The sequence below is a fragment of the Pipistrellus hanaki genome, assembly GCF_964339955.1.
Source record: "Pipistrellus hanaki genome assembly, chromosome: 1".
Classification (NCBI taxonomy): domain Eukaryota; kingdom Metazoa; phylum Chordata; class Mammalia; order Chiroptera; family Vespertilionidae; genus Pipistrellus; species Pipistrellus hanaki.
Window position 1 is genome coordinate 175,314,778 of NC_140503.1, and position 12,396 is coordinate 175,327,173.

At 38.1% G+C, this 12,396-nt stretch overlaps 1 protein-coding gene across 36 annotated transcripts in view; it reads right to left on the reverse strand.

Moving 5' to 3' along the window:
- Positions 1-12,396, reverse strand: part of ADGRL3 (adhesion G protein-coupled receptor L3) — a 723,514-nt gene that overhangs the window by 114,052 nt on the left and 597,066 nt on the right. For 30 of the 36 annotated variants that reach the window (XM_084885599.1, XM_084885586.1, XM_084885612.1 and 27 more), the window contains one exon: positions 12,335-12,373. The exons of the other annotated variants lie outside the window; for them this stretch is intronic. In XM_084885599.1, the coding sequence (XP_084741725.1) occupies positions 12,335-12,373 (39 nt within the window). The remainder of the gene's footprint in view (positions 1-12,334; positions 12,374-12,396) is intronic. 36 annotated transcript variants of the gene reach the window in all.

Genomic DNA, 12,396 nt, shown 5'->3' on the forward strand with positions numbered 1-12,396 from the left:
CTTTGAAGTAGGACATTTTTTCATTTAATACATTTTTTTTTTTAGCATTTAATATGTGCCAACAATGTTTTAAACACTTGGGATATAATTTAAACAAAGCTGAGAAAAAATAAATCCTAAAACTGAACTTTCTGAAAAGGAAATTAAAAAATTGACAGATAGATAACAGATAGCTAGCTAGATGATAAATAGATAGATAGATAATAGATATATATTATAGATAGATAGATGATAGATAGATAGATGATAGATAGCTATAGATAGATAGATAGGCAGATGATAGAGAGATGACAGATAAAAGCTAAGTACTATGTAAAATAAAATTTACGAAGGCATGATAGAGAGATCTAGAGTCAGGGATTGGGGAGAAGGTGGCCCATGATTTCATGTAAGATAATCCAGATAGGCCTCAATGAAAAGACAACAATTCAGAAAACACAAAGTTGTTGAGGGAGTTAGCCATGCAGATATGTGGAGCAGATATTCCAATCAGATTGCACAATTGAATGAAAGTTGCCAAGTGAGCACATGCTTTGCATGCTCCAAATGCAAAGGAGGCCACCTTTGGATCAAACAAAAATAAACTAGGTTGGGGATGAACCACATTAACTGAGTAGGTGCAGACTACATGTATAACTACTTTGCGGGTGGAGATTAGATATTCAGTTATGGCCATGGAATGTTTGTGGTGCCTATTAGACAATAAAATAAAGGTGTTAGGAAGTTAGCTTGAAAATTAATTTAGGAGTTCAGGAGAGTGGTCTGTTCTAGAGATACAACGTGTGAGTCACAGGCAAGTAGGCGGTTGTTAAACCAGTGAGGTCACTGCACAAGGAAAAACAAGAGGGTTAACTATTGAGCTGGAGGGCACTCCAACCTTAAGGGGTTGGGAGAAGAGAAGAAATCAGCAGAGGAGGCTGGAAAAAAAGCAACAAAATAGAAGGAGAGCCAAGAGAATGAGTTATATCAAGGAAGAGGGGGTAACCACGGTCAGATACTTCTGACTGGTCAATAAAATAGATTGACAACTGACTCCTGAGTTTAGCAGTATGATGTTATTAATGACCTCAACAACTGCAGTTGTAGTGAAGTGGTGGGGGCAAACTACTGACACTGATGAGGTGAATTTAAGGGAAAGTGGGAGAGGGATTGGCAATAGTGAGTGTAGACGTGTTTTGAGGATTTCTCCTGCAATGGACATACCAGTAGGCAATGGGAATGCAAGCCTGGTAAATGGTAAATATTTAGAAGTCACTTTGTCTTGCTAAGTACAATGTAAAAGGTCTTGAGAGAGAAATAAAAGTAGCACTGTTCCTTCCCAAGGAGCTCAGACATAGAAAAATGAAGAGATATGAAAAGCTTGATAAGTGCTATAATAAGAGGAAAACTGAGGGTGTTGTAAGTTCACAGAAGAGGGCATTTATCCAGATTAACTGGGACAAAGCATGCTTCCTTAAGGTAACTGACATATAAAGTGGGTGATGGCAAATTAAGTCAAAATTACTGAGTTGAAAGGATCAGAAAGGAGAGCAAATCTAGAAGTAATTTAAACAAAAGATAGCATGACCACAAAGGCAGAGAGACATGAACTGCCAGTACTTATGTGGTTTGGGAGGATAGAATCCAAGGATGTGGGTGGGAGGCAATGGTTAAGAGTGTGGGAAATCAACAAAAAAGTCAAGCTCTCAAACACTGTAGTCCAAAAACGGAAATGTTTCCTTAAGGGAAAAAGAGAGTAATGGAGAGTCTTTGAGTGGGATTACATCATGATCAGATTTGCATTTTTAAAACATTATTCAGCAGTAGGGAGAATGGATTAACGGAAGAATTTCTAAATGTGTAAAGCAGTTGGTTAATGTTTTTTTGAGCATCACCTACATAAAGGTGATAGCTGGAGCTGTAAAGAATGCATAGCAGAGGAAAACTAAGCTTGCAACCAAAATAATCTTGCAAAAATATGTCATTTCCCTGGTTTTTCTTTAATGGCATTCAGAATCTTGACTCCTTTCCATAGTTTTCCTATCCCTGTATCCTTCTTCAACCACTTGCTTCAGGACACCACTTTCTATTTTCGGAACTCTCCAACCACTCCTCTTCAGCTGACCGCCTATGGTCTGGGGGAACCTCTGACCCTGGAATACTTTTTCTGCAGGTAGGCACATGGCTAGTCCCGCAATGCCCAGACTCAGCTTGGAACATCTTCCCTGATAAATACCATCTAAAGTAACCAACTAGTCACTTAAACTCACAGGACTCTACCTTCATTTCTGCCATTATTTTATTTTATTATTTTTTTATTGATCCACTGTCTATTTTCAGTTTGTTGAACTAGGATGTGAATTCTGCAAGAGTAGAAATCCTTTCTGTCTTCACCTGAATTGGCGCACCTTGAACAGTGCATGAGGTTATGTCAGTGAACCAAAGAACATTTCTATGTTCTTCTCAAAGTAAAGAGGTTAATTATTTTTTTAACGGAAAGCATGTTTTCCTGACATTAAAAAGGATAAGCTTGTAGGGAAGTTAGAAAAACTATCTCACTGAGAGGAGTCTAAGGAAACATGACAATTGTAATGTTATGTATGTATATGTGTACGTATGTAATGTAATGTGATATCCTGGGTAGGATCCTAAAACAGCAAAAGGACTTAGGTAAAAACTAAGGAAATCTGAATTAAACCATGCACTTTCAGCTAATAATATCAATATTGATTAATTGTAATAAATGCACACCATATTAATTATAATAAATAAAATAAATTGTAATAAATGTAAATACTAATGTAAGATATTAATAATTGAGGGAATTATATGTATAGAAGGGATATAGGAGAATTTTCTCTACTTTCTAGTCAATTTTTCTGTAAGTCTAAAACTATTCCAAAAAACAATTCTTTAGTTAAAAAATAAAATAAACAGTAAATGCTTATAAAGAGTTAAAAAAAAAAATACAGAAGTATATAAATTAAAACCTGAAAGTCAACTTATGGAACAACTCCTACCTCATCCAAAAAGAATCACTTCGACACTTTGTTGTATTTCCTCCAGACTGTAAATGTTTACCCACAAACAAATGCCATCAGTATAATCATGCTGTTCACTGTTGATTTTTGCTTGCTTGTTTGTTTTTACTTCATAATATATCACACCCATCTTTCTAGGTCAAAACAAGATCTACCTCATTCTCCCTGTGGCTCAAGAATATTCTATTATTTGGTGCAGCAGTTTATTCAACGGGTTTCCTACTGATGTTTTGTTGATAGAAACCATGATACAGTCCACCTTGTGATCAGCTCTACATGTTGGTTCTTTTCAGTAGTACAATGATACCTTATTTGCCACTAGCTAATCCCAAAGTTTTGTGTATGTGTATGTGTGTGTGTTTGTGTGTGTGTGTGTGTGTGTGTGTGTGTGTGTGTGTGTTTCCCTAGGCAAAAAGAACAACACTACCTTGTGATTGTATGGGAAAATTTATAAAGAAACATTATAAAAACATGGAATTAATTAAAAATGTTTTCTCTGGTAGGATATTTAAGAGGCTGATGATATTGCTTTGAGGGAGGAAGCTAAATGGCCGGGAGAGAGGAACCATGTAAAGTTGCACCATGGATCTCCAAGGGAACGCCACCCAGACGCAACACAATGCCAGTGCCATGCCCCAGAGTCAGTGATGCAGTTTCCCTACTTTCTGGATTTTAAACCATGTAAAAATGCTATCTGACAATAATTTGAAACATATATTGTTGAATTCTTTAAACAAAATGATTGCCCTCAGACTATAACTAACTGAATAATTACAAACAACATATTAATCTGTATATAGGGGTCAAATGGAAACCCTATGGCAAAAATCTATCTACAGTTTGTTAGTACCTCAAGCCTGAATGAAGATATCTATCTATATCATTAAATAAGGAAAAAGTATTTCTGGTTGCATGTAAGAATGCTGGTTATCCAATAACTCTCTTAACCTACACACAGAATCATAGGATGTTAAGCCCAGCTGCAAAGCTATCCCTATTAATGTAGGATATTAGCTGTGCAGTATAATAGCCCATGGGATATGGTCAGAAGTAGTTGGGTAAGACTTCTAGAAAGATCTAAAAGAGATGCCTCTTTTGGTTACTGTCTTTCTCCTTCTTCCTGTTCAGAGATTAGCATGAAGTGATTATTCAAACCTAAATAGTTATCATGTCAGTAGCTATCTTGTCACTGAGAATAGAAGTCCATGTGCTAAACATAATAGAGCAGAAAATCATATGAAACTTTTTTGTATGTGTTTCCATGCTAATCCTGACCTGTCATGTCTGCATTTATTTTCTTTCTTTCTTTCTTTCTTTTTTTTTTTTTTTAATACTAGAGGCTCAGTGCACAAAATTCATGCAGTGGGGATGGGGGGTGAAGGGATAGGGATCCCTCAGCCTGGCCTGCACCCTCTCACAGTCTGGGGTCCTCGAAGGATGTCCAACTGATGGCTTAGGCCCACTCCTGCGTTTAGCATCTACCCTCTGGTGGTCAGTGCATGTCATAGCCACTGGTCATTCCACCAATTGGTCCATTTGCATATTAGCCTTTTATTATATAGGATATTTTTATTTATTTCAGAGAGGAAGGGAGAGGGAGGAAGAGAGAGATAGAAATATCAACAATGAGAGAGCATCATTGGTTAGCTGCCTCCTGCACGCCCCCCACTGGGGACTGAGCCTGCACAACCCAGGCATGTGCTCTTGACTGGAATCAAACCTGGGACCCTTCAGTCCACAGGCTGATGCTCTATCCACTGAGCCGAACCAGCTAGGGCTGAGTTTCTTTTTTATGCGTGAGAATAAAGTCCTGGTTTGTTCAAGTTCCCACGGTTATGTTTGTTACTATCAGCTGTACAAAATTCATACATTTGATAAGGGAAAATAGCAAAATTATAACTCTGTTGGGAGTGGTACTAAAATATCATTTGTTGGGTTCCAAGCCATCAGGCAACTACTTTGCTGCAAATTACCCCTTAAAATTTCCATTTCTTTTCTGACCTTTATCAGAAAAGTTAATGATACTTCCAGAAAGCAGGATCTTAAATCTGTAATACAATTTTTAATGTCTTTTTTTTTTTCTTCCTGGTTAGCTATGTGCTCAAAAAGCTGTTAAAGTAATAGCAAAATAAATGGATGTATATTCTCTTGTTTGCATAGAAATAATATCTATTTACATTCTATGTATTTAAAACTTTTCTGAATGTAAACTCATGTTCAGAAAGTAAAAACTACTTGAATAGATTTTAAATAAACAATTTTACAATTAAGTAATGATCCAGCCTTTGATCAGGAGAGAAGACCACCTTTATAAGCCAGAAGAGAATACCACCTGGTAAAAAGAAGTGAGAAAATACTTTTGTTTTAAATGAAAATGTTTTATTTAAAAACAAAAGGTTTTTTTTTTAAACTCCTCATTAAATTACTTTCTGAAGCTTTTGAAAACCATGTATATACAAACAGAAGCCAGGATTTGTTTATAGGAAATGTGCAAAACAGAAGAGATAGTCATACATGACTTTGTAAGACAGCCTTCTCTGCCTGGCTTAACTACGGAAATTCTGAGAGATTCCCAGAATGATTATCCTTGCATGTCAGAGCCGGATTTCATTACCAACATCTGTCACTGTCCTCTGGAGGTTTCTGAATCATTACGTTTATAAACTGACCTGTCCAAACTCTTAAACAATACCTGTGTAATTTACTCTGCTTGCAGTACATATGGTTTATAGACTTTTGAGTCAATGAATGCCTGATAACAGCATTTCATGACTAACTTATAGAAGGGAATGATAACTTCTCGATCTAAAGGAAACTACTTTGGATTTGTAGACAGAAGTCACTTTCTTTGATCTCAGTGTCTTTTAGCAGTGGGTTCAGGGCCGAAGAAACATGCAGGGCGCAGATTTATATTTTCTCTCTTTCTGACACAAATCAAGTGCAGATTTATCAAGCTGTGAAATATATTAAGTTCACATGGTTTTAACAAAGGGTTACCGAACCTCCAGAACCTGCTGTGATTCAAACTACTTTCAGATGTCCTTTTAATTATATTAAATGAAAGTTTGGGTTGGCTTTGATGCTTATGGGCAAACATTAAAATCTCTTGAAAGAGCTGCTAAAAGCACTCCCTGTTGCTGTAGTTAATATACTACATAGTATGCACACTGCTAGCCAATTTATTCTAGCCACTTTAACGAGGACATCCAGCCTGACAGGCCACACAGAAGAGGACCACAAGTCAAGCAAAGCACAAATCATTAGACTACTTCGAAAGTTGTTTGACATGCACCACGGCGCTCTTTGTCACACAGCCAATTAAGTGACCAAACAAGGAACTCGAAAATACTCATTAATTTCTTTGTAGCAGCATAAATGGAGGTTAGAATCCTTCTTGTCTTATACACCAAAGGCACATGAGTAAAACTGGCATAATTCAATTTGCACATTGTCAAAAGCGCAAGTAGCAACTTTGGTTCACAGTAAGTCTGGATTGAAGACGAAGAAAAGGGAAAGAAATAGGTAAAAATAATAATAATAATAATAATAATAATAATATTTAGCTAGTACATATCATAATAGCTATCCAGGCCTTGGAATTTTTAAATTAATCAACAGTTGGCATGACTTATATCCTTGAAAAGCTGTATCAGCATTTCTGGGCACATACAGCAGCACCTGCCATCATGTTCATTTCTGAGAACCTGACCTTGAGTAGATTCCTGGAAGCCACCTTACCAGATCCTCCTCCTTCCATAAGGCTGCTCTTGGGTCTCTCTAGGTTTCTCCTCTTCTCCCAGACCTCTTAATGTGCCTCAATCCTAGATTCTTTCCTCTTCTCTCCCTACACTCACTCCCTTGATGAATTCATCTAGAACATTGGTTGTAAAGGTAACATAAGGTGCCGAAACCGGTTTGGCTCAGTGGATAGAGTGTCTGCCTGGAGACTGAAAGGTCCCAGGTTTGATTCCGGTCAAGGGCATGTACCTTGGTTGCAGGCACATCCCCAGTAGGGGGTATGCAAGAGACAGCCGGTCAATGATTCTCTCTCATCGATGTTTCTAACTCTCTATCCCTCTCTCCTCCTCTCTGTAAAAAAAAAAAAAAAAAAAAAAAAAAAAAAAAAAAAAAAAAAAAAAATCAATAAAATATATTCTTTAAAAAAGGCAACATAAGGTGAAACAGTATGATTATTTCAAGCCTGACATTTCAGCTAAACTTCGAGCTTGCATATCTAACTGCATATTTAACATCTAGATTGCATGCATATCTAAGAGAAATCTCAAAAGTTAACATGCCCCAAATAAAATTATGTTTGTGCCCTGCCCAACAGATAACAAATTAGACCATCTCAATAAATGATGCTTCATCCTTCAAGTTGTTCAGGCAAAACATTTTCTATCATTTTAAGTTCTCTCTTACACTTCACATATAATCCCTTAGCAAATCCTGTTAGTCCCATTAAAAACAAACAAACAAAAAACAAAACAAAACAACAACAACAAAAAGCCAGAATGTGAAAAATTATCTCAACATCCCACACTCATGTTCTACTCCAACTGGTCACCCTGTTTCAGCCCTTAATTTTCCTGCTGTCATCTACTCTCCACTTTTTAAACTTATCAGGTTATGCCATCCCTCCGGAAAGAAACCTAGTGGTTTACATTGTTTTTATGAATAAAAACGAAAGTCCTTGCAATGGTCTACCAGACCGAGCCCTTGCTACCCCAGACATACACCTTCTCCTTCACTCTGCACTGGTAGCACTGGCCTCATGGAATGCCACAGGCATAGTTCCTCCGTAGAAACTGCACAGTTCACTCCTTCACCTCCTTTAGAGTTTTGCTCAGATATCACCTCAGTGATATAGTTCCTGCTTTTGTAGGAGAGAAGAATTTGCCACTCAAAATATATTTCTCTAACATAATTATTTTAAGCTGGTTATTTTTAAGAAATAGCAGACATAGGAGAAGCTCTGGAAACTGCGTAGAAGAGACAGTTAGATTTATAAAGGAATTCTCTATTGTAAAGGTGTCTCCCTCTCTGTACCAGGAAGACAAGGATGACTCAACCTCTGGAAACTCTTAGCCATGAAGAAAGCCATTACTTAGATCTACATAGAAACCTTGTCCTTGCGCTTTTCTTGGTTACTCCCATGACTGGCTCTCCTATTGCTTTTAGTGGAGAATGGTATCTAAGGTGATAGTTTCAGCCATTTATGGTGAGTTACTCGTTTCTCTCATATATATATATAGGACGGATACATGTTATTGAACTTTTGTTTTTCTACTGCTCACCTTTTTAAATTGATTATTAGACCAGCAAAGAACCTAGAAGGATAGAGGGGAAAAAAATCCCCCTCCCGACACTTTGAGTTTTCTCCTTAGCATTTACCGTCATGCCATATACCATATCTTTCTTATGCTTAGTGTATTGTTTATATTCTGCCACTAAGAATTGTACCCGAGGAAAGAGAGGAGTTTAGCTTGTTATGTGCACTGTATTCCCAGTACCGATAAGGTCACTGGGCACATGTGCTCACCTATTAAACCTTGAGTATTTTTGTTGTTAACTAGTTTGTGATTATTTTTCCAGGTGAAGATAGAGGTTGTTTTGGCCCTGCTGGTACCTAGGAGAAAGATTTCTAGTGTATCATTAAGGTAAAACAAACAAAACCAATAAAAATAAAATGAGCAAATGATAGTTCCAGATTGAAATTTTAAGAATACATAGGCCATCTTCCTTTGAAAAGTAGAAATGAAAGGAAGAAGAAAGGAAGTTAGAAAGGAAGGAAACCAGGCACATGTGCGTGTGGACAAAGTGGAAGATGGGCACATGCTCAGTGAGTCAAGCTGACACAGGGAAACTGCCTGTCAGACAATCCTGGGACCATGGATTGGACGGAGTAGGCAGGGTCACTGCAAGACAGCAAGCATTTTGGGATATATAACCCTCTACACCAGTGGTCGGCAAACTGCGGCTTGTGAGCTACATGCAGCTCTTTGGCCCCTTGAATGTGGCTCTTCCACAGAATACCATGGCCTGGATGAGTCTATTGTGAAGAAGTGGCATTAGAAGAAGTTTAAGTGTAAAAACTTTGGCTCTCAAAAGAAATTTTAATTGTTGTACTGTTGATATTTGGCTCAGTTGACTAATGAGTTTGCCGACCACTGCTCTAAACAAAGGAATTCACTCTCTTGGCTTGTGGGGCTCTCTTGTTCCTGCTTCCTTGCATTTGCCGTCATGTTCCCTCCAGAGGGATGTGGTCCTGCAGACCCTCCATGCAATGGACTGGTGCACTGCAGTGGGGAACACAAGCTCTGGGAAGCTAGCCTCATGCTTGATTGGGCCCGGCTCTCACATGAAGTGAAAACTCTGGACAGTGGCTCTGATTGCAGCTCTGCTACAGCTTTTCCTTGGAGGAATGAAGGGAAATGGGTCCATGGAAATGAAGGGGTTTGGTTCCACAGAAGTAAAACTTTCTATAATACCTCATTCTCCCATGAAAGGTTCAAAAAATTCCTTCTCTTGGGATATTGCAAGAACCTTACTCCTACCTACCAGCAACCGGTGGGGACGAGAACCTCTCCCCACTGATACCAGACCTAGCTAATGCATAAAATAGACACTGACCCTCTAAAAAACTGAAAACCAAATGGATTTAGATGGTCAAAATTAATCCTAGAAGAGTGTTATTTGTACAGGTGGAAAGGTCATATTTTAAAGAATTTCAATGACTAAACAACGATATAGTTTTAAATCTAATACATAAATTGCTTCAGGTGTGTTTCATATCTATTTTATAGAGAGCTCAGGATATGCTCTGAACATAGAAACAATAGGGGACACAAACAAATCTTTAACATTCAAATAGACTAAAGTTTAAAGTATTGTTCACTCTATAATTCATAGAATAATGATCTACATTAAAACAAACAGAAGTAATGCCATGTATTAATGAGCACAGCATTTCTGCTTCACCAATATTCTGTGTGCATTTGGTGTTATCAAGATGTTTAGTCAATAGCTGAAACATTTACCCGTAGCCAGTCAATTATAACTCCAGGAAATCAGCCACTGAATAAACTGTGCTATTAATTTTCCATCAGAGATTTGTGTTTGAATGACCATGCATTTCATAGATTTAAATACTGAAAGGCTAATTATCTCCAAGGTCCCATTGAGGAGACGGCATAGATTGCAATAAAAGCCAATCCAAAAATTGCTCAAAATGATCTTCAGCTTTCAGTGCTGAAGAACACTTTCATTTCTCTGTTACACAGACTAAGAGGACAGCACTTATACACAGTGTATTAACCTCCCAAAGCAATTTTCTTTCCCAAAACCTTAAAAAAATAAACCTTTAGCAGTTTCTTATACACAGACATCCACTATTTTATAAAATATAAAGTAAAAGCTTATCTTCCTAGCATTTGTTTGATATTCAAATTATTATTATTATTTTTCCTTTTAAATGTCTCTCTCACAAAACACCCCCATTGTGAATAAAGTGATATGGTTTAGTTTCTAGACTGCCAACATAAGAACCAGCAACTTTGTATCTTGAGGCATCTCTCTTTATAAATGCAACTGGCCTTCCCCTCTAAAAATGCTATGATACAGCCTGGCTGGCTGGCTCAGTGATTGAGCATCGATCTACGAGCCAGAAGGTCATGGTTCGATTCCTGGTCATGGCACATGCCTGGATTTCAGGCTGGATCCCCACCAAAGGGTGGGCAGGAGACAGATGATCAGTGACTCTGTTTCATCATGAGTGTTTCTCTCTTTCCCTCTCTCTCTCTGTCTCTCTCTCTGTCTCTCTCTCTGTCTCTCTCTGTCTCTCTCTCCCTTCCTCTCTGAAATCAATAAAAAATATATTAAAAAATAAAAATACTCTGATACATACACATAAAGAATAAAGTTTATAGACACACAGTTTCATATATTTTCTTCCTTCCTGATAAAGGGGAACAGAATACACCACCCCAAATTGTTCACACTGGCATGTGGATTATTTTGAGCTCAGAGCAATCAAGACCTAGCACTCAGGAAAAATCTGACCTCTCCCTTAACTACCTAAGAGAATTTAGATAAGAAGCCAGTGCCAGGAAGAGAAATAAGTTTTAACAGAAATCTTTTTTTTTTTTTTAATCTGAAAGACTTGTCTACATGGCAGGGCAAACATCTGTTTACCAAACATCTGTGCTCCTATTCTCCAGCAGATTCCACTGCTCCCCTTGGAAAAAGCCCCGGGGCCCATCTCTTCCCTCAGCCCAGGATGGCATATAAACCTCAATGCAGGGGCTGCCTTTTAGTCCATGTCTTCCTGGGGCTTCCAGGCACGCATGATTAACATTCTTTTTCTCCTGTTAGTCCGTCTTGTGTCAATTTAATTATTAGCCCGGCCAAAGGACCTGGAAAGGAAGGAGGGAAATGTTTTTCTGCCCCTCCACTGCCTTCCTGACTTCTTTCCTTTCTTGTAAAAGGAACTATAAAGCTTGTTTCTGGGATTTTCTTTTTTGTTTTCATACAGAACTCATAAATATGTGAATGGATTTTACTTTTCTTAAAATAAACAACAACATGGTAAGTAATGAAAAATTATGTTTATTTTGGTATTAACATTGACAATGAGTGGGAAAGTAAAATAATGGCAGTATATGTGGAATATTCCGCTACAGAAGCATGGTATTCTAAGTATCCTGAACTATCCATTGCCTTACATGATTTTGATGGTTATTTATATATATATTGATTTCAAAGAGGAAGGAAGAGGGAGAGAGAGATAGAAACATCAATGATGAGAGAGAATCATTGAATGGCAGCCTCCTGCACGCTCCCTACTGGGGATGGAGCCTGCAACCTGGGCATGTGCCCTTGGCCGGAATGGAACACAGGACCCTTCAGTCCGCAGGCTGACACTCTATCCACGGAGCCAAACCGGCTAGGGCTTGATGGTTATTTCTGAATGACTTGCTACTCAAATATTAGGTGGCCCATAATGAAATGTTTTCATATACACCTCTCTGAAGAAATTAGAGTCCTATATGACACCCAACTCACCTTGTAGTGATGATCAACATTCTCACAACCGAAGTTGCACCTCCGTTTTTGTCTGTGTCTCTTGTAAGAAGGAGCATTGGCGTGGCCACATCTTTTCATGTGACGTCTCTTTTCCCACCCTTGGTGCCCACCCTGAAATTCCTTTCATGCAACAGTGTTTATTATAACTTTTTCTCTCAGATGCCCACACATGCTACCACCATCAGAGACAATTCAACAACTTAACACATGTATAAAAACGCAGAAAGTACCTGGACATAGGCTCTGCAAGAGCGCTCCCTTTTCTGAAGCTGAGTCCAATAAGACAGCAGAT